Here is a 27,351-nt window from a genome sequence, read left to right on the forward strand (position 1 = left end):
CTGCCTCTGGGGCGAGTGTGTTTTGCGCGCGGGCGGGGAGGGGGCGGGGGACTGAGGCCGGTAGGGAGGGGTGTCCCCCAGCTCCGCAGCGCCCCCTCGTGGCCCAACTCTCCGCTCTCACCTCTCGGGGAGCACCCGACTGGCTGCTGCCTCCGCCGCCCCGGGAGCCGGAGCTGGGCGCCTGCACCCGGGGCGTGGGCGGAAGGAGCTGAGGCTTCCCCTGACCCTGGCCGGTCTCGGCCCCCAGTGCCCCCGGAATGGGGGGGTAGGGGAATTAGTCCCTCCCGCCTCGCGGCTGCCTAAGGCGGAAGAGCGCGAACCCGGGGCGGAGCTCCCCGAGCGGGGTGGGGCGGGGCGGGAGGGGGCGGGCGGACTGCCTCGGCGGAGGGGCCCGGCGGGAACAAACAGCCGCCGCGGCGGGAGCTGGCTCTGGTGGCTGGAGGCGGGTCCTCCTCTGCCCGCGGATCCCGCAAACGCTCCGCTCCCCGGAGCCGCCGCCTGGAGCCAGTGCGCTCAGCCCCTGGAGGTTCACGCGGGCGCCAGCCGGCGCCGGGAGAAGTAGCAACAGCCCCCACCCTTCATCTACCCAAGGCAGCGCCCGGGGCCACCAAGGCCAAAGCGCAGTTGGAGCGCGAGCGGGAGCCTGAGACTGCCTGACCTAAGCCTCCGGAGCGGGGCCCGCCGGATCCTGAGCGGCTTCCGGCCCAAAGGGAGACGCACTTGAGTGATCGCGAGGAGCAAACGGGGCTTTCAGCCTCGGGCCTCGAAGAGGTGAGAGATTCCGGCTGCGCCCCTCTCCTCCCTTCCAAAGCCGAGACCCCGCCACACATTCTCTTGCCGCGTCGCGCGCGGGACTCCAGACGCAGGAGTGTGTGCGGAGAGACCCGGGTAGCGCGTCGTCTGCCCGTCGCCCTCTCCCCGAAGCTTCTGTGCGGCGCTTCGGCCGCATTCCTGGAGCGCGGACCCATCCATCGCTCTGAGTTTGCCTGCGCTCCGCCCTTTTCGGTCCGGGTATTCGTTTGTCTTGGGCTCTGTGACTGTGTCTCTCGCCTTCGGTGAATCTCTCCCTCCGTTTCCTGTGGAAACCCTGCATTTGTCTGCGTGTCTCTTCGTGGGTCCGACAATCCCTCGCTCCATTTCCCTACCCCCAGTCGCACTGCAGGGCTAACCCCCCCCCCTTTCTGGCCGGACTTGTAGGCTCTACGGACCGGCCTCAGGACCCCTACAGACACTTTCCTCAGTGAACCCTGACCTCAGCCCCAGGCCAGCTGTTGCCTCGTCTCTCAGGAGCCCGTGCACACAAGGCTGGTCCTGTGCCCTTCTTCTTATCAGCCGGGTTTCTGCCCAGCCCATTAGGCTCCTTTCTCCCCTGGCCAGGAACCCAGCAACCAGTAGACTGGGCCCATCTCAACCCTGAGGGGTGACAGGGGTGATGGGCACTGGTCGTGGGCAAGAACTGAGCTGATGGACGGTCTGCTGCCCCGCCAGCGCCGCGCAGTGGTCAAAGCTCGGGCATGCGAGGCCCGAGAACCAGCTGCCCTCAGCTCTCCCAAGGCTATGTGACAGTCAGCAAGCTACTTCCCCTACCCAGCCTCAGTTTCCTGCTTTGCCCGTAGTTAAGAGCAGGAACCCTGAAATTAGTCTGCTGGGATTCTGGTCCTGGCTCTCTTATTTACGAGCTCTGTCGTCTTGGATACATTTCTTAAACTCTTTGTGCTTCTGTTTCGTCCTGTATAAAAATGAGATTTAAAAGCACCTATCTCATGACTAATACCTGAAAGTAGCTGTATCACGCTAGGCTACTTTTGAGGAGGGTATTGAGAGCACTTTGCAGACCCTTGGGGAGAGAGAAAGCAGGTGGGGATGTAGTCTCCCACCTGGATCTCAAGCCCTGGTCTAGCCCTCCACTGGGTTACCCGTACTGGGGTGACTGACTTATCTAACCATCTTCTGGTCACTGTGCTGAATCAGATCCCCTGTAGCTAAGTGCTGGGAGCAGGGTGGGAGGGATCCCTGGCCACTGCAAGCTGTAATTCTGCAGGGTTGATGTGAGGATGGATACATTCTTTCATCTAACAGTTTCCAGTCTATGGAATAATCTAGTGTAAATCTAACTTTCCCATTCTACTGGTGGGGCAGCAGAGGCCGAGAGTGGGGAAGGCACTCACCTAGGCTCCTACAAGATAGAGCAGGGCCAGGTGCTTGTCACTTAATCTTCATGATGGAGGTTTCCATCCTCTCAAGCCATCTGCTAAGAGCAGAGGGGAGTGGAAGCAGGTCTCCCTGCCCTATCCTGGGAGACAAAGTCCTCCATTCCCCCTATACACACTCCTCAGACCAAGGGGATCCACCTGAAATGCGGGGTCTGCATGAACAGACTGTCCTCGGGAGGAAGAGAAGAGGTCCAGTCCTCAAACCATGGACAGGCAATTGGGCAGGGGTAGTGGCCCTGGGGGATTGGAATTTTCTAGGTAATAAGGCCCTCCAGAGGAAAAAAATGTGGGGGGGCCTTTGGAAAGAAGTTTTTTGCATGAGTCCAAATAAACTCATATACCTAGAGTTGCTACTTTAGCAGTTTTATTTTATCTGGCAACCCTACACATACCCCAGGCTTGTGTATTACTTCATGGAGATCTCTCTCACACTCGCAGATACCCCACACTGTCTACCACACATCAACTCCAGCCCGGCTCTGCTCTGCTCGTATCTAAGAAAATGGAGAGGAAAATCAACATTGGCCTCATCTTACTGCACCTAACCTTCTGAATGTCTTCATTTCTAAAATGGCAGGCATGAACCAGTCACTTCCTTCCTTGACAGCACTCTCAGGTTCCCCACGCTACAGCCTCCTGCCCAGCTTCAGGGTCAGACTGGCTGGGGCATTTGCTGCCCAGATATCCTGGGTTCTAAAAGTCCAGGCAAGACTACAGAGCCGCTGCAGCCACCAGCTCTTGCCTCTGCCTGGCTCTGCTGCGCACTCCCTGCTGCCGAGACCCAGGTTGGGGAAAAGGGATACAGGCCCCAAGCCCCTGTTCTGCAATGTGGGGGTGGAACATGATCTTAAGGAATCATCCAGACCCTTCAAACACACATACACTTTTACAGGAGTGCAAACAGGCACAGGAGATCATGTGACATGGCCAGGCTTTTGAAGCCCTGAGCGCTACTCCCAGGGTTGGGTTGGACCCAGGTGTCAAGACTCAGCGGCCAGAACTCCTTTACTTATCCAAATAATTCTGCTTAGCCCCTAACCAAGCTCAGGGGAGGTGTTTCTGGGACCATCTCACCCCTCCCAAGGTTTTAGTGTAAATCTAGAAGGGCCAATTTCTCTTGAATCATGCCAGAAGTAGGTGGACTGGGGGCTGGGAGAGGGTCGACCGGGACATTTGGAATGCATATAGTTTTCTGCACTTCGCTGGCACCAGCCTTTCCCACCTATGGGCTCAGCCTCTTCCAAGCCTTAAGGTCACATTTGCTATCTGGGTGATTCTGTCACTTCCCTCCAGGGAAAACCTATGCTTCAGCCCCCACGCCTGAAGCCTCCAAGAAGCAGGAGGCAACAGGCTCTGTGGGTCTTGGTTACAGTGTCCCTAGTAGGGTCTGGCCTCCTCCTTCCTCTGCCTTACTATTTCGCCACCTCCTTTGCCCAGCCAAGAAACAACTGGAAGGAGCCTTTTGGGGGTGCCTTTTGGGAGGGGGTCCACCCCAAAATGCCCAGACAACCGGGGAGTTGTTGCCTGTTTATTGTGATGTGGTGGCCCTCCGTTTATGGTTCCTCCCTTGCCTCCTTATGGTCGCTGTAGACGTACTGTTCTCGACTAGGCGAAAACGACAGCTATCAGATGGTCTTGAGAATATAATGAAGTCACTCGCGAAAGTGGCGAAGAGTGGTGCTGAGCTAGCAGGAAGGGGGACGCCGAGCGGACCGACCTCCCGCGCGGCCTTCCCACGGTGTGAATTCAGCGAGCACAGCAGGGCCTCTGTCGGTCAGGGGACACCAAGCCCGCACACTTCTCTAATTTTTTTCACAAATCTTACCAGCCTCAGGGAAAGCTTTGAGACCCGCGCAGCCGCCCCCTCTTCTCGTTCCGCCACCGGCTGCAGCTCTGGGCGGGGAGATAGTTGTTCGGCTGAAGCCGGGATATCTCCTGACCGTTTTCTTCTCCGCCTGTTGCAGAGCGATCTGCTCCCTTGGCCCGGGCGGGAGACGGGAGACGGGAGACTCCAGATCGGGAGACCTGTGGGGACGAACCTCAGGCGGCGGAGCTCCGCACACAACAGGAGCGGGGCCCCGGGTCAGAGTTCAGAGAGAGGCCGGACCCACAGCAAGCAGAGAAATGACAGGGCTCCCCGCGTGTGCGCCTTCACCCCAGCCAACCACCCGCGCGCCCCCAAGCGCCTCTGAACTGCTCCCCACACCTCCACTACCCTCCACTTCTCCGAGGAAAGGTCTGTCTTTCTCTCCTTTCACCATGCCTGGCCACAGCCCCCTCCCGGCACCCCTATTCTGGGACTATGCCGTGGGGGGCTCGCTTGAGCCCCGTATGGCCCCAGCACAGCGCAGCGGTTGAGACCGGGACGAGCTGCGGAGCCTGTCGACTCTGGTTCGCGGGAAGAGGGTTGCGGGCCCAGGCGAGGGTGCAAGCAGCGCAGCTCCGCAGCCGCCCACCCTCGGGGCTCTGGCTTCGCAGCGACCGCGGTGCGACAGGCTCCCCTCGCTGGGGAGACGCACAGCTGGGGACAAAGGGCAAGGGGACGCCGCAGGTCTGAGTGCCCCTACTGTCTAAGTGCGTCCTGGGTTTCTGCGAACGAGGGTCTGTTTCTCCATCCCTGGAAGGACGGAGGTGTTTCTCTTCCCTGGCGCGCGTGTGCCCCTCCGGACGGCGGTGGCTTTGCGTGTCGGACCCGCGCCTGCCCCGAGTGCTCCCCTGCCAACCGCAAGATCTCTGCGGGGACTGCTCTGGAAGCCTCGCCATCCAGACCCACCGCTCTGCCCCAGCGCGGGAAGCGGCGCGACGTGGCTGGGACTGCGAACCCACTCCAGGCCCGCAGCGTGACCCTGGCGGGGAAGGAGGATGTGTGAGGGTGCAAGCCTGGGTGTGGGTTTGGGGCTAGAGCGGGGAGAGAGAGCAGAGGGTACAGGCGCGGCGAAGAGCCAGGAAGAGGGTAGCGGCGGTCTCCTGCCCACCAGTTGCACGCCTCCCGCTGGTGCCGCAAGACCTCGGGACCCGGACGCCCTTCCGCAGCCTTGAAGTGGGAGAAGACCGAGCGAAGGGAGGAGGGGGCCCAGCCGTCCGAACCGGTAACCGACCACACACACACACACACACACACACAAACACACACACGCCGTCGCGGTTAGCCTTTCGGAGCCCCAGGCAGGGTTGCTGGTGAAACCGTCCCTGCGTGGTTGGGGAAATAATGCCAGGTGCCTGACCCCTCTGGAGCCCGTGCGGAGCCGCGTGAGCCCCACGGAAGCAGAGCGAGGGGACCCGAGGGAGTCTCGGCCTTGCCATGCAGACGCTGGTGACGGATTCCTGGGGAACAGCGACCTCTGGAGGAGCGGCGCGTCCACGCAGAGAGTCAGGAACTGGACGACCAGGTCTAGGACCAGAGGGCCCTTTCTCCACCCCACCCCTTTGGCAAAGTCATCCAGACACTCGTAACCTCCGGACTCCTCTTTGCGCATGCTTGCTTCCTTTCCCAACCTGGACTCATGCTTCAAATCCTTGCTCAAATCCCGCCTCCTCCAGAAAGAAGCCTTCTCGAGAGCCCAAAGCATCTTGCCCTCTTCCTGCTCTGAGCTCCTCAGAACTGAAAGCCTGAACCCTTGACAACAAGGCTCACACACCGCACGGCACAGCCGACCGGCTTCCTGCCTCGCCCTTCTCCAAAAGACCGTTAATCCATACACTCCACCCACCCTTTGCATTGCATGCTGGGTGTGCTGTTTTTCTTTCCCTCCAGTAAATAAAAGACTGAAATCATTTATCCCAAAATTGGACTGTAGGTTTTCAAAGTCCGTTTCCCAGAGGGGGAAACCCAGAGGGAGAAACCCAGAGGGAAGGCTGACTTGCCCAAGGTCACACAGCAAATTGGTAGCAGAGGTGGAACTAGATCCCTAACCTCTCATTTCCCAAGCCTGGAGCCCTCTCCGTGTCACCTGGATATGGGGAAGGGCTCATTTTGACGGGTGAGGCCTGGTTGGGGGAGCCTGGACATAAGGAGAGGGGAAATACTGGAGAGAATGGGGTAGAAGGGGTCACCGCTGCAGGGTGGGGCAGGAAGGAAGGAAGAGAGGTCAAAGCTGCCCTGGAAAGTCAGACTCTTTCTTTCCTCAACCCCAGCCCAGATCAAGCTCTTTGAAGGATTCTATGTTTCAGGGGTTGGCTAAGTGTCTTACATCAGGAGGTGGGTGGGCGGGAGACTGGACACAGCCTCAATTCCGGCAAATACCTCCCTCCCCTCTGCCCTGGGAAGGGGGAGAGGGACTAAGAAAGCTCTGCTAATACACACCCCGGGGGTTGCTGCTGAGACCTCAGAGCAGAGGAGGAGGTCTCCTGGTGCTTGCAATTATAAACTTAAGGAAGAAGCTAGGAGGATGATTCTCACGCAGTTTTGCATGAAGCCCCAGTGGTAGCCACCGCCAGCTGCTCTGCTTTCAGGGAATCTTGTGCTTGTCTACACAGGTTACTAGGCAGCCTGGCCCTTGCCTGCGCGTCCAGCCACACCCCCAAACCCAACTTAAAACTTTCTCTTACCTCTAGACCATTGCCCGCAGCTCACTGCTGCCTGGCCCTGTCCTCCTAATCCTCTGCCCATTTCAAATGTCAAACTTTATGAGATGCTTTCCCCGACAACACCTCCCATTGGCCGGGCTGGAGGGGCTCCTGCCTGTGTGCCCCCAAAACACTTAACTCTGTCCATTGTCATCATTTATCTTCCAGTCTGCCACCCTCTGTAGACCGTCTGTTCCTTGAGAACCCTCATTATGTTGCCTTCATCCTCATTTTTCCTCCTCTACAGCGTGGGGATAATAACTGTACCTACCTCACTGAGTTCTCGTGAGGATTAAATTAGTTAATGCATATAAAGCACTCAGGCTAGTGCCTGAAACTTTGGAAGAGCTCACTAAATATTTCTCATCATTATCAGTCACTCTGCCTCCTGCCAGGCACAGAACCCAACACATAGTAGGTATTCAGTGAATGTTAGACACGTGGATTCAGGAATGATGAGTGAATGAATGAACAGTGTGACGTATTTCTCCCTCTTGTCTGGGACTCCCTAGACAGATAGCTTCCATCACCAGTGGAAATATGTGTTCTTTGAAAACAGACATTGTTTCTCCCCCATCAGTCCCCGTCCCCGAAGGGAGGAGAACATGTCCCCCTATGAGAGAGACTTTCCACGTTCCCTGACTGCAGCATTCATTGGATTTCTCTCATGTTTTCTGCCTCAGTTTCCTTCTTTTTAAAAGGTTGTGACCAATCAAACCAGCCAAATCCTCACAAAATCTTCCAGGGGCTCCCCATTGCTTATAAAACAAAATTCACTCTCCTTAGCGCGATGAACTGACATGTTTACAGTTTGGGGTTATCCCATCTCTCGGGTAACACTTCCCCTCCCATAGTCCACATGGTCCTGATGGGACTGTCCAATCTCTGTGTCCTTCACACTTACTTCCAAGAGTAGACAGGCAGCCCAGCACGATCAACCACAGCAATGCAAACCCAAGGCCCGGTGACGGGTCGAGGCGGGAGTAAGTGACCTGAGCCAAGCCAGGCACTCCTTCGACAAGATTTGTTATATGGACTCCGGGAACTCAGGAGGGTGCTTCTGCTTTTGGATCAGAAGATCACATGGAGAATGCAGTTTGACACTGAAGCCCATACACAGACGGAAACAGCCTAAAGAGAGAGACAGCTTAACAAGAGTGCTATGTCCACTGGCTCTGCCCAAAACTAGAACCCTAAGACTTTCCAGACATTCTAAAGATATTCTCCCTTTTCTTAAGCTAGGTGTAATGACCTTCTGCTAGTTTGAGTTGAATTTCACAAATAGCAGAGCCACAAGAGAGAAGGATCCTGGGTCCCTGAAATCTTTGAGGTGCCATTCCACCCTGAACTGCCTGCACAGACTTTTGGGAAAAGGAACTACATTTCAATATTGGTTAAGCCACTGTTGTGGAATTTTCTTGGCTGGGGGGAGTGTGGCGGTGGTGGTGGAGTCTGTTACTCCCAACTGAACTTAACCCTAATTAATACAGGAGGGGATGGAAAGATGCCCTGTAGACACAAAGGACCAGTCTATGGTCATTAGCCCAGAGAATAAAGAGCTCAGTGTTGACACAGCCCCCATCTTCAAATCTCTACAGGGCTGACCTGGAGCACAGAGACCAAGGCAAATGGGAGCCTAAAGGCTCTATATATCTGTGACTCCGTGGAAGGAGAGCCTTCCAATAGGGCTGCCGCTCAGAGAGGTGACTCATATCTGTGACTCCGTGGAAGGAGAGCCTTCCAATAGGGCTGCCGCTCAGAGAGGTGATAGGCTACATTGATGGGCGTGAGTGCGCCATCGCTGGAAATGTGTGAGCTGCTGGGTCATCACTGGATAGGAATCTCAGAGGCATCTAGGTACAGCAGACAGACTCCAAGTCTTAGAGATGGGTTCAGATTATGCCTCCACCATGTATTAGTCTCAAACAAATAACCTTTCTAAGCCCCAGTTTCCTTGTTTGTGAAGGATCCAGGTAGCTGGGTGGGAGACAGAAACCAAGGACATTTCCTAGCCCATCACCTCACAGAGACTCCCGACGCCTCATACTCTAGTTGGAGCCAACTGTGGGTCAGGATGCCTCAGTGAGGATCCTTGCTGGCCTCTCTGACCTTGACATGTTTGAGGATGCCTGCTCCAAGCTGCCTGCTGAATGCACCTCCCCCTGGTTTGTTCCTGCGACCGAAGAGGAGCAGTGGAGCCTGAGTCGAGGGGCTGGAGATCTCCTCCCATCCCTGCCTCTGCCCCTCCCAGGTCCTCCCCTCCTTATCTGACATGTAAGAAGTGCATCTCCCGTTTTGAACAGTCTGTCTCAAGAACCAGGGCTCTTAACTCCTGTGCCCTACCTACAATTCCAATGGTGAGTGACTGCCATTGACAGCAATAATAATAACCATGTTTCCACATGGTCTTGACCTGCCCAGGCTCCTGCTGCTCCTGGTCTCGGTCAGCCAGGATGGTGCCATCTGCTACATGAGCTGACACCACAGGTCTGGGCTAATCCAGACACTCCCAGGCTACTGAGGGCCTTGTTTGACAAAGTGGATTCCCCCCCCCCCCCGTCACATGCTTGCCTCTCACAGGGGGCCTGCTGCTGGATCTTCCTTCATCCACTTCCTCCCATGAAGCTGGGACCCCTCCCAATGAAATGGGAAATCCAAGGCCAGAGAGGAGCAGATCTTAGAACATGACCCGATGATCAGAAGGAAGTCACAACTGGGGATGAGGGATGGCAGAGAAGGGGAGGAGATGACGGCATTTGGCAGGCGGCCTGGAGGCCTGAACAGTGGAGGTCTGAAGAATGAGCTTCCGACACCTGCCACAGATACCCAGGTTTGGAGACTGGAAGGGACAAGGAGCCATCACTCTGGACAGACTGATGGCCAGGGCACAGACCCCACCCAGGGTGGAGGTGGTAAGTGCCCAGGCTTCCCAGATCCAGAGGCCAAACCATCTGGTGAGGGGCCCTAGTGAGAGGTTCCGATGGGAAGATCACGGGGTGGGGGAGGGCAGCGAGGTTTGAGAAAGTGGAATTCTGACCACGGTCACCAAGGGTCCCTTTGAGAAATAAAAGTGGACAGCTGCCAAAAGAGCCAGTGTGGTCACAGGGAGCTTAGTGTCCTGACAAGGACTGCGTGGAAATGCACTTCCAGGAGCTTCTCCTGCAGAGAGACCTGCACACATGGGACACGCATGGGCTCTCATTGCAGCTGGTTCTGGAATGCAGGTGGGAAACAGTGTAAGTGTCCATTGACAGGGGGTTGATTACGCCAATAATGGCCCATCTATACAAGGAAGTAGTATGCTGTGTAAAACAGAATAAAGGAGTTCTTTATCTATTGATCTCGAAAGAGCCTGAGATGTATTATTGAGTGAAAAAATTCAAGATACTTAACAGCGTAAACATTACGCTTCCAATTGTGTTTTTTTAAAGGAGAAAATAATGTATATTTGTTTTGTTTTGCATATGCAACAAAAATATCTAGGAGGATGAATTAAAAACTAATAAACATTATCTGTTGGGGCAAATTAATGGGGAACAAAAGTGGAAGAGAGACCTTTCACTGAATGCTTTTTTATAATTTTAAAACCAAGTAAGTGTATAGCCAATTCAACCACTGAATAAATACTTTAAAGAACAATGGAATCATCCGAATGAATAAGGCTGAGTATGTAGAACATATGAGTAATAAAAACTGTAACTGTGGGCTAAACACCTTCTGTGGGCTCCAACCTGAAAATATGGCTGGTGGCTAATGTGGAAGGTAGGGACATTTAAGCCCGATCTGGTGGATGCCTGTGGGCGCTGACCTGTCGCCCATTAGGCAGGGAAGTAGGTGAGTCTGCTAGCTAGGACCCCAAACTTTCTACCTTACCATTTTGCTCTTCTCTTCCCACCCTTCTCTGTCTCTGTCTCTGTCTCTTGTCTTCGTCCCACCTAAATGGCTTTGGAAGTAGTCAGACTTTTTTAGCCTGCCAGGCTGGACAGGGATTAGGATGGAGGAAAGGGGGTTTCATAGAAACTGGAATAGCAGGCCTTCTCCTTTCCTTCAAAACCCCAAACCAGAGCTCACCTCCTCCAGGAAGACTTCCTTGTGAAACGCACCAGCCCACGGTCCCTACACAATTCAGGAAGCCAGTCTGATGCTTAAGGTGGGGCCTGAGAACCCCTCCAGCAGGGTCCAAGCCTCTTGTTTCTAATTCTCCTCCACCCCGAAACCTCAAGCCCAGCCTCCAGACAAGAGCCTAGATGCTCTCAGGCCAAAGTCCAGTGTGCCCAGCACTAGTGAAGCTGCCCAGTGAGGGAGACAGGGTAGAGTATCCTCGCCCACCATCACAATGGCTTCAGCAGTACAAAAGCCATATCACCCTGGCAGAGAGGGCAAGGCACATCCTCCCTCTTTCAGAAGAGACTGAGGCTGAGCTCAAGGCAGAGGCTCCAACTGGTGAGTGACCAAGGTGACCTACACACCCCTTCATCTTGTCAGCACTCCGCATGCTATATTTTCACCCACCTATATTTGACTCCTCTGAGCAGGGCAGTGTCTGATTCCTCTGAGTCCTCAGCTGGGGAGGAGCACACAATCACGGAGCTTGGAGAGAGTTGGGAATGGCTGTGAAAGACAGAGAAAGGAAAGGGGTTGCCTCAGTGCTTGACCAGACCTCTGACTTCCTGACCTCAACCCAGCACGCTTTCGTCTATTTCCCTCTCACAGAGTAGACCAATTCTTGGCAGCTGGGACTGCCTACCCCATTCCAAGCCCCTCTGCAATGGGGTAGCTACCAAAAGCTGCCAAGAAGAATGGAGGAGGACAGGAGATCTGGGAGCGCTGCCCAGGCAAGGTGGTAATTGCAGCCAGTTTTCCTCTTCCGCACCAAGCAACTGGGTTCCAAGTGACTTTCAGCACCAGAAGCCACTCCCAGCCCCAAATAGCATGCAAATGAATCCTGGTCAAGTGCATACAAGGTGGCCAATAGGTGGCGCTTTTGTCTCCACAAAATTGATGAGGGGCCAGGGCTGGAGGAGGGGAGTACAGGGAAAGGGGTCTGAGTTGGGGAGCCCAGAAGGGGAGGAGGTAAAAAACTGAAAGAAAAAGGAACCCAAAACTTGTCACTTGGCTTGGAAGGTATCTTTCAAGATCAGGACTGGGGCTGTGGGGGTGGCGCAGAGGGGGCGGATATCAGGGTGAATGGAGGAATTTTAGGGGGCTTTTGAGCCAAGCTTCCACTTCCACTTGCCTCTTCTTCAGAGGCAGAGAACGACTTTGGAGTCACGTGTACCTACAGTCAAGTTCTGAGTCAGTAACTTCGCAGCTTGACCTGGGTGAGTCACTTAACTTTTATGAGCCCCAATTTCATATCCTGTAAATCGGAGCTGATAATTCTAATAATGCCACCCTGCATTCCAGGAATAAACTGTACTTGATCATGCATTTTTTTTTTTGTAAGCTGATATTTCATTGAGGACCTTTGAATCTGCTTTCATATGTGAGAATGGCTATATTTTGCGTTCTCACCCCTTCTTTATCAGGCTTTGAAAATGTCATTAAATAGAATTGGAATGATTTCCATTTCTTCTGTGTTCTAGAACAATTTATATAACTAGAAAAATAGGTTCCTTGATAGTTTGACAGAATTCATGGGCAAAACCAGCTAGCCTACGTGCTCGCAGGTGGGCACAATGGAGGGCCAGTTTCTGACAGTGTTTTCTGTTTCTTCTGTACTAGTGGGTCTATTGAGATTAATCACTCCTTAAATCAGTCAAGCCCGACCAGGTTGTCTACCAGTCAAATGACCATCCCAAGCTTTCAGGGTTAGCATGAGGCTATGATTATAAGGGAAAGTTTGTAACCTTTGTGGAATAGGAAGATTTTAGCCAATTGTTGATTTTTTCTATACCTTTTTAAAAAAATATTTTATTTATTTATTTGACAGAGAGAGAGAGAACACAAGTAGGGGGAATGACAGGCAGAGGGAGAGGAAGAAGCAAGCTCCCTGCTGAGCGGGGAGTGCAAACCCAGGACCCTGGGATCATGACCCAAGCCGAAGGCAGATGCTTAACCGACTGAGGCACCCAGGCGCCCCTTCTCTATACCTTTGTATATTGATTTTCCTCCATCACCACTGCCATCTCCACCAAGCTACCATCCTTCTCTGCCTGGATACTACCATAGCCTTCTCATTGGTCTCCCCACCCCACCCCATCCCAGATCCCCTCTAATAGCATATTTAGGGCTATGAAATTTCCTCTGAGCACAGGTTTGACTACATCCTACAGATTTTTAAAAAAGATTTTATGTATTTATTTGAGAGAGAGAGAGTGCACAAGCAGGGAGAGGGGCAGAGGGAGAAGCAGGCTCCCCACTAGAAAGGGCAGCCTGATGTGCGGCTCGATCCCAGGACGCCAGGATCGTGACCTGAGCCGAAGGCAGCCACTTAACCAACTGATCCACCCAGGCGCCCCTATTCTCAGATTCCAATATGTACTATTCTCACCTTTATTAACTTATGGATAGTCTGTAGTTTCAATTTTTCTCTAACCTGAGAGTTATTTAAATAATAATACTTATAATATAATATTAATTATAATATATTATAATTATAATCATAAATAATAATTTTAGTTATTTTTAAATTTTCAAGGGCTTCATTCAAAATGTGGTCTAAGAACATATTCTTATACATGTAGGAATTTATGAACATTTTTTAATGTTGTGTTTTCATTTCAATAGTGATCTTAAATACATTCATGTAAGCATATAGTGAAGCACTTACGTGACCTCCTGATACAAATATCAGAGATCTGATATTTAGAGTCTTCATTTACATTTATTGTCAACTAGTACTACTTTAATCTTGAGATAAGGCAAAAAACAAGGTAGACTTTATAAGTAAATGCTGCATTTGGGCCAGTTGGTGGTATGGCCTGCTATATGCAGGAATGCTTGTACTTCATTCAAAAGAAAACAATGGGAGGGGCGCCTGGGTGACTCAGTAGGTTAAGCATCTGACTCTTGATCTCAGCTCAGGTCTTGATCTTAGGGTCATGAGTTCGAGCCCTGTGTTGGGAAAAGAAAGAAAAAAGAAAGAAAAGAGAAAAGAGAAAAGAGAAAAGAGAAAAGGAAAGGAAAGGAAAGGAAAGGAAAGGAAGGAGGGAGGGAGGGAGGAAGGAAGGAAGGAAGGAAGGAAGGAAGAAAGGGGGGTCAGGGAGGGAGGAAGAAAGATAGAAAACAGTGGTGGATGAGTTTAGTCATCACGGCTTTAGGCACACCAAACCCAAAAGACCTGTGATGGAGCAGTCAAGGCCACATTTATGGTGCATGTGATGTATTTAGTTTCAGCAAAATGGTATCTTCTTTTACATTTGATTAATGTTATGAATATGAATTTTTATTTTGTAGCTCTGTTTCAATTTAATTTGTGAAAAAAATTTTGTTTTCCAGTTGTGTAAGAGACACAAGTCTAAGGATTTGATACCTGCACATACTAAATGACATTATAATAAAAAGTTAAGGTCAATACTGGGGGGTCCACAGAATTTTTTTTGTTTAAAAGAAGACCACTGTAGCCTCCTGTATCTTGCAAAATCCTCCCCGACCTCCCCTCTCAGAGAGGTACTTCACACGGGCTGAAAACCAGTAGTAGTAGAGGGTTTTCTACTACTAATAGTAGAGGGTTTTCCAGGTTGTGCATTTTTCCCTCTGCCTTCCCAAGTGAAGCCCACAGGCATGAAATATTGCCCAAAAGAGACTCTGTTGATCTGCTTACCTATGTCCCTTCCAAGGATGTCACTCTCCTATGTACTCAATTTTCCCTGTGCCCGGGTGATGTTGGCCACTTTCTTGAACTCCAACAGACCTTCTAACCAGCTCAGCACCATCCTGGGCCCAAAGCCATCCTTCCAGTGTTCCAAGTCCTCCTAAGTTGGGAGGCAGCCCCCTCAACTCACATGTATATTCCTGTAAGGAACTCAGAACTGTTCTGTGCCTTAATCCTCCTGCCAAAACATGCACCACTCATTTCCATAACACTGAGCTACTTTCCCAGCTTCCCCATACACAGTGTATACTGAACCCACATAACAACTCCCATTCCCCTCTTCCTCAACCCCCCAAAATAAGTCTACAAAGATACAGCTTTGACCCAACCATTTCATTGTCAAAGTGCACACTTAGCTTCTCATACTACAATGATCACCTTAATTTCAGATGTGCAAAGTTTGCTCCCAAATTTACCTCAACTGAAATAAAGAAATAAACCAAGAAAAAGGAAGATGTGGAATCCAGGAAGCAGAGGATCCAACACTGGATAGAGGTGGAGGGAATTCCAAGGAATCCCAAGGGTAACAGTGAAGGGAAAACTCAGGTCCACATCTGTGCAGCAGACATGGAGAGCAATCAGCCCAGACTGGATGTGGAGGACAGAGAACTCTGGGAGAGATGTCCCCAGGAAAGGAAATCTACAACCACCAAAAGCAATGACAGATTTCCTGATAAGTCTGACCTTGTGAAGAAGTGTACCACAATGCTTTTGGAAGACACCAGAAGATTTAGCCATAGGTACAAAGAAAGCTAAGCAAGTGGGGGCGCCTGGGTGGCTCAGTCTTTAAGCATCTGCCTTCAGCTCAGGTCATGATCCCAGAGTCCTGGGATCGACCCCCCCCACCACCGCATTGGGCTCCCTGCTCAGCGGGAAGCCTGCTTCTCCCTCTCCCACTCCCCCTGCTTGTGTTCCCTCTCTCACTGTCTCTCTCTGTCAAATAAATAAATAAAATCTTTTTTTAAAAAATGAAAGAAAGAAAGCTAAGCAAATGAAAAAAATAAGGCATTGACTCCAGGAAAAATTAAAAGTTGCAAAGGAGAAGGAAGAGAAGGAGGAGGAGAAGGAGAAGGAGGAGAAGAAGAAGGAGGAGAAGAAGAAGAAGGAGGAGGAGAAGAAATTGTAGTCAGGGTACATTAGCGACTTATCAGAGAACAGTATTTACATGGTAATAAGATGTAAATGCTAAAAGTAGGTAGTTTGGCAGGGATGGAAAGAAATCACGATTTTAGAGGTGAATGATTATTATAATAGGAAGGTAATCATCACTGTTTCAAGAGAAAGGAGTATGAACATGGGCATGTGGGGGCACCTGGGTGGCTCAGATGGTTAAGGGTCTGTTTTCAGCTCAGGTCATGATCAAAGGGTTCTGAGATTGAGCCCCGCGTCAGGATCTCTGCTCAGCAGGGAGCCTGCTTCTCCCTCTGCCTGTCTCTCTCTCTCATTGTCAAATAAATAAATAAAATCTTTTTTAAAAAAATAAGCATTGGGGGCGCCTGGGTGGCACAGTCGTTAAGCGTCTGCCTTCGGCTCAGGGCGTGATCCCGGCGTTCTGAGATCCAGCCCCACGTCAGGCTCCTCCACTGAGAGCCTGCTTCTTCCTCTCCCACTCCCCCTGCTTGTGTTCCCTCTCTCGCTGGCTGTCTCTGTCAAATAAATAAATAAAATCTTTAAAAAAATAAAAAAATAAGCATGGAAATGTGGAAGTATATTCCAAAGGAGACCAATAGGAATTGAAAGTAGATGCTTCTAGGGAACAAAGCAGGGATCCTGAGAGTAAGCGAGGCACTATCATAGGCCTTTGCTATTTGATTATATGCTTGTTTCAGTTAAATAAAAACAAAAATTAAGTGTCAAAAATGTGTCTTCAGATTAAAGATGACTTCTAGTTTCCTAAAGAATGAAGGGGGAAATATTTACTTAAGGTGTCTGAAGGCTCAGGCGCCTGGGTGGCTCTGTCAGATAAGCGTCCTGGGATAAGAGTCCCACATGGAGTCCCACACCAGCTCCCCGCTGAGCGGGGAATCTGCTTTTCCCTCTACCCCTCCCCTCCTGCTCCTGAGCTCTCCCTCTCTCTCAAATAAATAAAATCTTTAAAACAAAAAACAAACAAACAAAACAAAATGATGTCTGAAGGCTGTACTCAGATTATTTTCTCCAAAAAGGGGGCAGAGAGTATAATTTTGAAATCTTACTTCTAGATAAGTGTTTGGGGCTTTTGATTTTTTTAAAAAGATTTTATTTATTTATTGAATAAAGGAAAATTAAAGAGGCATTAAAAAAAATAAAATCTCTCTGATTTTCCAGTTCAGCAGTGACCTTTCTAGTATTTCTGTACAGACATTTCCCACCTAGCCCTCAGAGTTCCCAGTTCTCGGGCACGGAGACCTGCAGGGCAGTGGCAAGAATGGAAATCAGAGCTCACAAGGCACTTCCTGGCTTCAACAGGCTGAGAAGGGTTCTCCCCTTCCCGCAACAGTTCTTGGATTTGGAAGGATTTTATCAAGAGGTTCTCTGAGGCAGGAGGAGGGGCGGTAGCACCATTTGGAACAGAAGAAAGTTTACATTTTGATGTTTGTGGAGCTCTACTCCTTAGAGAACAGGCAGCCTGTTGGGCTCCAGAGAGGGGCAATTCTCATCCGACAAATGGGGAGATAGCCTTCACTTCCACCTCTTTGGCAGGTCATTGCAAGGACTGCAAGTGGGAATGGATAAAAAGGTGCCAAAGTACTGTCAACCTAGTCATTATTCAGGAAGTCAGGCACAACATTAGACACCAGGGAGTCAGTCAGTCAACATATTAAGTGAAGAGCTGCTATGCTTCAGGCAAATTAGCTGACTCGCGCTGAAAGGGGTTAATAGCTGAAGGAGGGTGTCTACTCAGGGCATTTCATACCACACAGTCTGTACCCAGTGTCCTACCACCAAAAGGGCCTTCCCTGTCTTCTCAGATTTCCTGCCCTTTCTCCCCTAGAAGCTGCTGAGTCTCCACCTTCACCCTCCAACACTAGAGAACTTTAAATCCTTGTAACTAAGAGAGGTGCACCAGGCATGTCCAACATCCAACATGCAAATCACATTCACCCTGGATTCAAGACCCATCAGCCCACTCCCCGACGCCCAATCCAGGCCCCACTAGACTGGCAGTGCTGCGGCAGGAGAGCTTGGAAGAGCCTGATGCTTAGCATTTGGGCCAGCACCAGGGAGCAGGACAGGGTCAAAGCCGACTCCCTCAAACTGCAATCTCAGAGTCTCCCCTTGGTGCTGCCCTGACCCTGGTGCTGGGGACAGTCAGTAACCGGCTCAGGTTTGGGTCGCTCAGCTCAAATCTAGCAAGGCAGGTAGAACAGGAGGCATAGATGATGATGCGGGATCCAGCTCCAGAAGCTCATCGGGGGAACCTGTGGTTCATGGTCCCCCTTCCTTAAAGTAGGGAGCTTTAGACTTTTCAGTCGAGCCCCCAGCCTTTCCTTCAGAATACTGTGCATACTCATCACCTGGGGGTTTTGTTCAAATGCAGAATCTGATGCTTGGTGGGTCTGAGGAGGAGGCTGAGATTCTGTGCTTCTAACAAGCTCCCAGGTGATGAAGGTCTATGGACCACAGTTTGAGTGCAAGGCTCTAGAGCACTTCCCTTATTTCTCTGAGGACTGATTGGCAATGTCTCTTCCCCACAGGTCCATAAGCCCCATAAGGCAGGATCTTGCCCATTTGCTTAGTGATATATTGCCAGCGCCTAGATAATGCTTGGCACCTTCTACAAGTACTTATTAGAGGAGTGGCCAATGCTCCCTTATCCATGGGAGCTGGGAGTAATCTCCCACAGCAGACGAACCCCCTAGCCAAATACAATAATGTGCATACCCCCTCTCATCTCTACCAGCCTCTGGGATGCAGCAGGTGGTGGCATGTTATTAGGCCCACTATGTGCACAGCTATGGCTTAATCACATCCTAATCCTACTTCATGAACCTTCGTCTGGTAACTGAGGAGGGGCTCACCCGTGGCTACCCAAGATCCCGCACAAAGCTCACTCCCTATCTCCCCAGATCACTCCCCCAAGTCACCAGCCAGCACACCAAGCCCAGAGGAAGATTTCTTTTTTCTTTTTAATCAAACCAGCTTTAATTAAAAAAATAATAACCCAGTAAGTCCTACGTTTTCCAGATGGTGGGGCAGCCCACCAGCCCCCCTTTCAGTCAGGAGCCCCTGGTCCTGCTCCATCTCAGAGATCTCGAAGAACTGTCCTCCGGGACTGGAACAGCGCAGCCAGGTGTGTCTGTGTGGAAGGGACGCTCTCTCCCAGTAAGAAAGGTGCAGACAGGTAAGTGGGGGTGGGGACAAACTTGTGGGGAAATGGAGGGAAGACAGCAGGGGAGTCAGGAACCCAGGGGTCTGACCTCTAATACGCTGTGAAAACACGAGGGAAGGCGGAAGAAGTCTGGAGCCAGTCGAGGAGGCGGCTTGAGAGCGAAGGTCTGGCTTCCGAAGGCTCGGGGCGCACCAGAAGCTGGGGAGGGAGCTCGCTGGTGGCGATCCAGCTCCGGGACTTGGGACCCGTTACGGCGCCGGGGGGAGCGTCCCGAGGGGGGCTCGCAGGTGAGAGTGGGGGGGGGCGAGGAGGCGGTCCCGTGGAGACAAGGCGGCAGTGTGCCCGGGATGGGGGCCCTCAGCTGTCGCAGGTGCGCTCGCTCCCTGACGCGCGCTCCGAGCCGGGCCGAGCCGGACGGGGCCGAGCCGAGCCGAGCCGAGCCGGGCCGAGCCGGGCCGAGACGGGGCGCGCGGGGCGGGCGGCTGCGGCGGCTCACAAGTAGCGCTCGAGCCCGGGCGCGTAGCCCGGCTGCCTCAGGTAGGCCTCCCCGGGGCCGAGCGGCCCGAGCGCGGCGGCGGGCCCGGCCAGCGCCAGCAGGGGCTCGGCGGGGAGAGGGCCGGGGCCGGGGCGCGGCGCGGCCAGCCCCAGGCGCTCGGGGCCCGGCGAGTAGAGAGGCGGGGAGGCGGCGGCCGGGCAGGGCGGGAAGGCGGCGTCGGGCGCGGCGCAGCAGGGCGGCTCGGGGGCGCCCAGCCCCGCCAGCTCGGGCTGCAGGCTCACCAGGCTGTCGACGCTGAAGAGGCGCGCGGGCGGCGAGGGCCCGGGCGCGGCGGGGGGCGGCGGCGCGAGCAGCGCGGGGCCCGGCGCGGGCGCGTAGGGCGCGTACGGGAAGGGCGGCGGGCCGGCGGCGGGCAGCGCGGGCAGTTCGGCGCGCTTGAAGCGCTTGCGGCGCCGCAGGAAGCTGCCGTTGTCGAACATGTCGGCGGCCGCGGGGTCGAGCGTCCAGTAGTTGCCCTTGCCCGGGTTGCCCGGCTCGCGCGGCACCTTGACGAAGCAGTCGTTGAGCGTCAGGTTGTGGCGGATGCTGTTCTGCCACTTGCGCGGGCTGTCGCGGTAGAAGGCGAAGCGCTCGGTGATGAAGCGGTAGATGGCGGCCAGCGTGAGGCGGCGGCCCGGCGCGTGCGCCAGCGCCATGGCGATGAGCGCGATGTACGAGTAGGGCGGCTTCCCGCGCTGCAGGGGCCGCCGCCGCCGCCGCCCCGGGCCCGGCGCGGGGGCGGGGGCGGGCTCCGGTTCCACGCGGCCCGCGGCCGCCTCCTCGGGCTCCGGCCCCGGCTCGGCCCCGGCGAGCGGCGACGGCGGCGGCCCCGACGGCGCGACCGAGGGCAGGGCCGGGAAGCCCGAGAAAGCGGCGGGAGGCTCCATGTCGCTGCGCCCGGTCATTGGGATGCGGCCGCCCCTGCCCGCGCAGCTCGGAGAGAGCAGGGGCCGCCGATCCGCCTTATATGGACACGGCAACCCCCCCTCCCCCGTCCCCCCAGCCAGGGGAGAGGGCTCCGGTCTTCCCCCACCGGCCAGCGCCTCCTCCCGGATTTGCTTCCCCAATCCCCTAGTACTAGGCTCACGGTCTCCCGCCACCTACATGTCGCCCCTCCCTTGGTCTCTTCCCTTTGGGTTAGTCCTTCCAGACCCGGCCTCATTCCTTCCCCATCTCCATTGGGTCAGTCCGGTCCTGGCCCCTTCCCTCTTTCCGCCTCTTCCTCAACCCCCTCCTCTTTGGGTCAATGCTAATCACAAATCCACCCACTTGGTGTACTCTTTGGGGCCCCCTCCCCATTAGGCTCCTCCAGGTCCTGCCTGTCCCCTCCATCATTCTCTCCTAGTGTCCTCCAGGTCCTTCCTACCCCAACTAGGGTAGAGATGAGAGCCCCCCAGGACCACCTTGCCAGCCTTGGGGGTCCTGACACCATGCTGGTCTTGGACATTAAAAGGGTAGGGTAGGGGGAATGGCAGAGGGATAAGGCCAGTTTCGCCTCAGGAGAGGATGTTTGGTGGCTCCAGGGTCACCATCTCCTCTCTTTGCTACCTCCCACACAACTCTGTCCTGTCCAAGACATTTGTAAACATGCTTTTGAAAAAACAAAATCCTGAAAAGTGATCCAACTAGCATATATGGAGACCAGGTGACAGGCTGCTTTAAAATCAAGGGCCCCCAGAAAGTCCGTAACTTGGAGTTGCCTTTCTGGCTGCCTCTTCTTCATGCCCCTTCTGTTCTAGAGAAAGGGCTCCCTCTCTCTCTCTCTCTCCCTCTCTCTCTCTCTCTTTCACACACACACACACACACACACACACACACACACACACACAGCATACACACTGTGGAGATGCACAAAACACAGGCCTACACAACCCAGACTTCCAAGGACCAGTTGCTAGGTCAGAGAGAGACCCCCAAGGGCTTCCATAGCCTGGAGGTCTGAGAATACTGCTTACTGACCCAGAAATGCCACACTCACATTTCATTGGGGGTGGGGGGCCTGTCTTAGCGGTTTTCATTAAAAACTCACTCTGGGAAACATCACCTACTACCACCATCCAGAGGTAATGTCTCCCTGAGCTTATTTCAGGAATCTCTCCAAGGTGACAGGAGAGCCAGCCCTAGCTTGAAGGGAACCAAAGGTGAAGAAGACTTGCCTTGAAGAGGCTTATCTTAGGGGACAGGCAAGATCAAGGGAGCAGGGCTGGGGGTAGGTGAGGCAGTGAGGTGCCCCAGCCCGAAATTTAAGGGGGCACTGACTCTCGGGGTGGTGTGAGTGCAGGACTGGCACTTGAGAGCCAGAGCCTCCTTAAATTGGGGGCCCTACCTACCTCATCCCGGTTCTGGCCCTGATGTGGAGAGCCCTGGGGTACAAATGGCCAAAGGTAACTACTGCAGGCCTGTGGCCTAGGGCTTCCGAAGCTGAACTGGAAGCTCAAGGCCCCCACTCTCCCGCTCCATAATGTAGCAGCCACCATTACTGAGTATTTCATTGGCGGCAAACTCATCACACGCATTACCTCACTTCAGTGCAAACACCTTGTGAGGTCAGCACTGTTACAATCTCTGTTTTGCAGAGAAGGAAACTAAGGCTCAGAGAAGTTAAGGGACCATCCTAACATCACACAGCTAGTAGGTAGCAGGGCCAGAATTAACCCCTGAATTCAGAGCACCAGCTCCATGACTCTCCTAAGAACACCATATTTTAAAGCTGAGACTGTAGAGATGACTTCGTCTGGAGTTCCAGCTCTCAACAACTTCAGCTGCAGAGTTGATGTCTAGCCTCTCTCCTGACCCCCAGGTCAGCGTATCCAGTGTCCACTGGACATCAGCCTCAACCCCATGCACCCCCAACTGTATCACAGCAAATGGGCCCTTGCCCCTCACCGCCCACAGCAGAAATAATGAACATCATTTGGGCATCTCTTCCGCCATCACTCCCTCCATCCCAGCAATCTGCAGGTCCTGTCAGTGCCATGTGGACCCCAAATCCACCCCTCCTACAGGTGTCCTGGCCTCGGTTGAGCCCACATCACTCGCTGAGCACTTCCGTACCAGGCCCTTCGCCAGCGCTCAGGGGAGACCAAGATGAAGAGACTGTTGATCTGATGGGGAGATGGACACAGACAATTACTGCTGTGGGAGACGGGCAGAGAGGGCTGTAGAAGCAGAGGGGAAGGAGGAGGTGACGCTCAGCGACCAAGAGCCGACCCCCGACCCTACAGCCGTGAGGGTCAGCATGGTTTGTAGGCACGCGTTTTCTGCCCCTGTGCCCTCTCCACATTGCGTTCTACTGCCTGAGCGCGGGCCCAACGGAACGCAAGGCAGTGCCGGCGCCGTGAACAGCTCACCAAAAACAAGACAAGCGACTGCGGCAGTAGGGAATCTAGCCGCAAGAGCCATGTGACCTGGGGCCAGTTGCTCATTGGAGCCTCAGTTTCCTCAGCTGCCAAATGGGGGCAATAATGAGCCCTGTCCTCATTGTTAGGAGATTCAGATGGAGATCATGTATGAAAGGTGCTTGGGCCACAGTGGCACTTGATAACAGGAGATTTTTTTCCCCTGCTACCCAATTGGCATTTCCAGTATTAAGCCAGGAAGGGAAGGAGAGAGGCAGTCCAAGAAGTGATTTCAGAGCCTGAATATTTTCAGCCAGGTGCAGCGTAATCCTGCAGCAGGACTCAGGCACAGAACCAGAGCCACAATCTTTCCCACCTTCCCTTGGAGCCGAAGGCCCCTCCGAAGGCCCCTCCCACAGCCTGTCTGTGGGGGTGGGGACGGGGTTATGGAGAGGGGCTCTGATTACTTCCCATGGCTGACTGCCGTTTTCCTGTACTTTCAATTTGCCAAGCCAGGTGTAGGGCCTGGGACATAGTATATGTTCAGTAAATGATACTGAGTATGCACTTAGCTATGCGGATCCTGGGGAGGGTGGGGGCGGGGAATGGGGCCAAAGGGGTGAGAACCCAGACTTTTCCAGTTCTCTGTGCCTCCCTGGCCCCCTCCATTGGGCCTGCTTCCCGGAGCCGAGCAGGCCTGTGTCAGGGGGTGGCCCAAGGGCTAATCCATGTTTTCAGCGTGGCTGGGCCCTCTTTTCACAGGCCCTGGGCCGGACGGGATGCGGCTGAGCATCCGGGCATAAGATGGCCAGTGAAGGCGGCCCCTTTCTCATGGGCCTGGATTCCAGGCGGCCCAGCGTCTGAGTGGAGCCCCTGGGGCGGGAGGAACACAGTGGCTGGGCTGGGCAGTCCTTTGTCTGACCACGCTGGGTGGATATTCAGGCTGGCAGGAGGGATTAACGGCCAGGGATTGGCCCTGGGGCCGGCCTTCCCACTGCCCTTTGGAGGCCAAAGGCCCAGGTCAGGGCACACAGTGTTGATGGCTCCCTAGATAGGAATGGAAATTCCCACCCTGTCCAAAGCTGTTAGCATCAGCCCCCAAGGCTCCCTGCCCCCAGCCCCACCCCTACAGAGGCACCACGAGCCAAGATGGGCTTTGAGGTAAGGAGCAGAGGGTGGGGGCCAGACCTTCCCGACCACTCTGCCTGGGAAAGTCCTTTTAGGTCCTTGCCCTGAGATTCACAGCCCCTCTAGGAGGGCCCATGATTGCCACTCCGGAGCTCTGGGGAGAAAGAGCTATGCTAACCCAGTGAGTCCAAGGGGCCAGCCAGAGCTGTCACCAGGCCTCAGAAGGCTTCCTGGAATATTCCTCAAATGCCCCTAGAGACCACTCTGGAGTCATTTATTCCTTAAGCTCTTCATCACAGCAGCCATGGAGCCCATAGCCCAGAGGCTGCAGATGAGGCTCAGGAACCAAAGGAACTCTCAGAGACACCCCACCCCACCCCAACCACCCAGGGATTCTGAGGGATGCTGCAGGACCTCTTCCTTCTTACCCCCAAGACTAGAGCTGCCCAGGATACTGCTCCTTCTTCAGGAGCCTGGGGCAGATGCTTCCAACCTGGCTGGGGGTGGTTGGGCCCCCATTCTGGCGGGACATTTTCTAGCCGGGCTGCTCCTGAACTCGTTAAGACAGCAGCCCCAGCCTTACCCACAGGCCCCGACCCCTGTGGGGTGTCCTCCTGGCTGAGGGGCCTGAGCCAGGCTCAGGAAAGGGAGTAAGATCAGGTCTGGCTCAGGGGAGAGCATCAGAAGACGAGGATGCCCCTCTTGGTGACTCTTCATCCTGCAAGCACTTCTATTCAGCAAATCCAAAAGGATCTGTGTCCGGGCTGCCTCGGGTGCTGGGTCAGTGATGAGTCAGGCTGTTCTTGCCTTCGCTGTGCTCAGGAGGGGGCAGCCACACCGACACTCCCCATACACGGTGGTCGGTGTGTGATGCGGGCAGAGAAGGGACTGTAGGAGCACAAAAGAGGGACCTCAGTCAGCCTGGCGAAGTCAGGGAAGCTTCCTGGAGGGGGTGAATCTCCAGTGGGCCAGACTGGCAGCCCCAGGCTGGATTAGGGTTCATTCTGAGCCCCCATCCTCCCTGTCACCGCACTTACCTTACTGACTTCCTGGATCTGTCTCCCACACTGCACTGTACGCATTGAGGGTGGGAACACACCTCACTCATGTGGGGATCCCGGGCACTTAGTGCAGGGCCTGGCATAAGCCAATGGTCTATAAATACTATCACATGGCTGGAGGACGGCTGGATACCAGGACAAGAAAACTGAAGGTATGAAGATCTGAGAGCAAGAGGATATGGCCCATTCTGGGAAGTCCAAGACTTGCCGTGTTTTTCAACTGAGAATTACCTGAGTGAATGTAAAGGTCTTGGGACACTGTCTGGCCCACATCAACGCTGCATGGTAGCTGTTGTTTGTTGTTGCTGCTGTTACTGTTATTGTTCACTGTGGCTAGTAGAGAGTGCCGAGGGACAGAGACAGAGAAAGTAGACGGGGTCAGGCTGTAGATGACTTTGACAGGCTAAGGAGCTCAGATCTTTCGAGACAACAGGTAGCCCTCGAAAGTTTCTCAGCAGGGGAGTGACATGGTCAGATCCCTTGTTGCGATCAGTGTGGCCACAGAGAGACTACAGAGGGAAGAGGCTGGAGGCTGAGACCAGATGGGAGGCTGAGCAGACAGTGAGGTGTGAACCAAGGCTCTGGCTCTGGCTCTGGGGAAGCATCGACCCCTCGTTCCCATTCACTCCAGACCAGGACAGAGAGGGACCCTCCAGCTGTCCACCTCAGAAGGCGGCTTAAACATCCACTGCCACACGGTCCAGGGATTGGCCGTCATCCTGTCCGTCACCATGGGCCCCTCTCTCTCCTTCTCCGACCACCTCTAGTCATCCAGACCTGTCAGTTCCCAGCTGTTTCTCTAGACCCGTCGTCTGCTCTCATGCCTCTGTCCTGGTCCTTGTTCAGGCCAACACCAGTTCTCACGGTGCCCGGGGCAGTAGCCTCCTGGCTGCTCTCCAACCTCCCCCTCCCCCTCCGCCTCCCCTCAGGAACTAGAGCGACCCCCCCCTCGGCAGCCCTGCTTGCACTCCCACTGGGAGCAAGACCAAATTGTTGGGAAGGCTGGCCGGCAGTGCCCCATGGCCGGACCTGCGGCCCCGCTGCTCACCAGTCCCTCGTGGCCACCCCCTCCCTCCACGCACATGGGCCCTATACGGAGCCGCTTTCAGCCAGGTGCCGGGTCCTCTCCCACCCTGAGCCTTTGCTACGGGAATGAGTACAGCCCGCATTGCCCGCTTCAGATACAAATACACTCGCGTTGATTTTCCCAACCAGCCCCTCGATCTCCTAAGCCCTTTATGAACAAAACGTCCCATCCTTCCCTCTGAGAGACCCCCCTGACCGGCCTGCTGTACTCCTCCTTGTCCTTTGAGGACCCGCTCGCAGAAGATGACCGCTTTATCCGTTAGAACACAGTTCCCAGTTCCCCCTCCCTTGCCCTTTCCCAGGCAGAAGGCCCACCGGCGCCTCTGGGCCGACCCTACCCAGAAAGACTTGGGCACATGCTCTGCGTCTCCCTCCCTGTGCCCAGTTCCTCCCTGGACCCGATGCCAGGCTGCAAGCGGCGTGGCTCCGGGAGCATTGTTGAGTGCCTGAGGACCTGGCTGAGTGAATGAATGAATGGATGGATGGATGAATGAATGAATGAATGATGCAGGAACAACTAACAAATGACCACACGTGTCTGGAAAGGCAAAAGATCCCGGTGTCCGGTTTCCAGCTAGGAATCTGCCTTCAGCCTCCACTGCCTCTCTGCTCAGCTCTGTAGCCCTGGACTGGGGACTCCCCACACGGTCCCGGCCTCTGCAGGGTCCAGACTCGGTTCAGGCTCAGACTCAGACAATGTTGGCTCAGCCCTGAGGGTGTAACACCAGCCACTCCTAAACCACACCCCCGGCATCTGAAGTATGTTCCCTGTCATTTCGGGCTGTCAGCGTTCTGTGTTCTGCCATCTACCTCGCCCCCCACCCTAGGCAACCTCAGGGCTCACAGGCCTCCCTGCTTCCCATTTCCAGGGACGCTGAGGGGGACTGGTGCCGTCGGCCAGGTTGGCCGAGCGGAAGGAGCCCAGGCGGGAGAAGAGTGGGTCTGAATCCACCGCTAATTGCTGCATGACCCTGAGCCACACCTGCTCTGGCCCGAGCCAGACACATGAGCCCCTGATGCCTGAGGAGCTCTGCGACGCTGCAGGCCGGTACTCCAGCCTGCGGGCCCCCTGAGCTCAACGGAGGCATCTGGAAACCATGTGGTCCCCAGTGCGGTCTGTAAAGAGGATAGACAGTGTGTCTCACATGCAAGGATGAAGGCTTTCCAAATGGACATCGATGCCGCTGTGACCAGCAAATACCCGCATTTTAAAGCTTTGTGCCCATGGATACCAAAAGCACAAGTGTTATTATATGGAGTCACTAAGAGGTATTTTTAATCCCAATTCTTAAACTA

The 27,351-nt window shown here is 54.1% G+C and overlaps 1 protein-coding gene and 1 long non-coding RNA gene across 2 annotated transcripts; one reads left to right on the forward strand and one right to left on the reverse strand.

Moving 5' to 3' along the window:
• The first annotated feature begins 393 nt into the window (after positions 1 to 393).
• On the forward strand, positions 394 to 5,999 carry LOC130543462 (uncharacterized). The gene is made up of 2 exons (XR_008958833.1): positions 394 to 771; positions 4,178 to 5,999. It is a non-coding gene; the product is annotated as an uncharacterized LOC130543462 (long non-coding RNA).
• Positions 6,000 to 19,399: 13,400 nt separating this feature from the next.
• Positions 19,400 to 20,347, reverse strand: FOXE3 (forkhead box E3). Its single transcript, XM_026497465.2, has one exon. It carries the CDS (start codon positions 20,345 to 20,347, stop codon positions 19,400 to 19,402), a length of 948 nt encoding a protein of 315 aa, XP_026353250.2.
• Between the last annotated feature and the right edge of the window lie 7,004 nt (positions 20,348 to 27,351).

This window comes from Ursus arctos, unplaced genomic scaffold (assembly GCF_023065955.2).
Source record: "Ursus arctos isolate Adak ecotype North America unplaced genomic scaffold, UrsArc2.0 scaffold_12, whole genome shotgun sequence".
Taxonomy (NCBI): Eukaryota; Metazoa; Chordata; class Mammalia; order Carnivora; family Ursidae; genus Ursus; species Ursus arctos.

Coding starts and splice junctions, on each gene's coding strand:
- FOXE3 (XM_026497465.2), bottom strand. CDS start 20,347: ATGACCGGGCGCAGCGACATGGAGCCTCCCGCCGCTTTCTCGGGCTTC.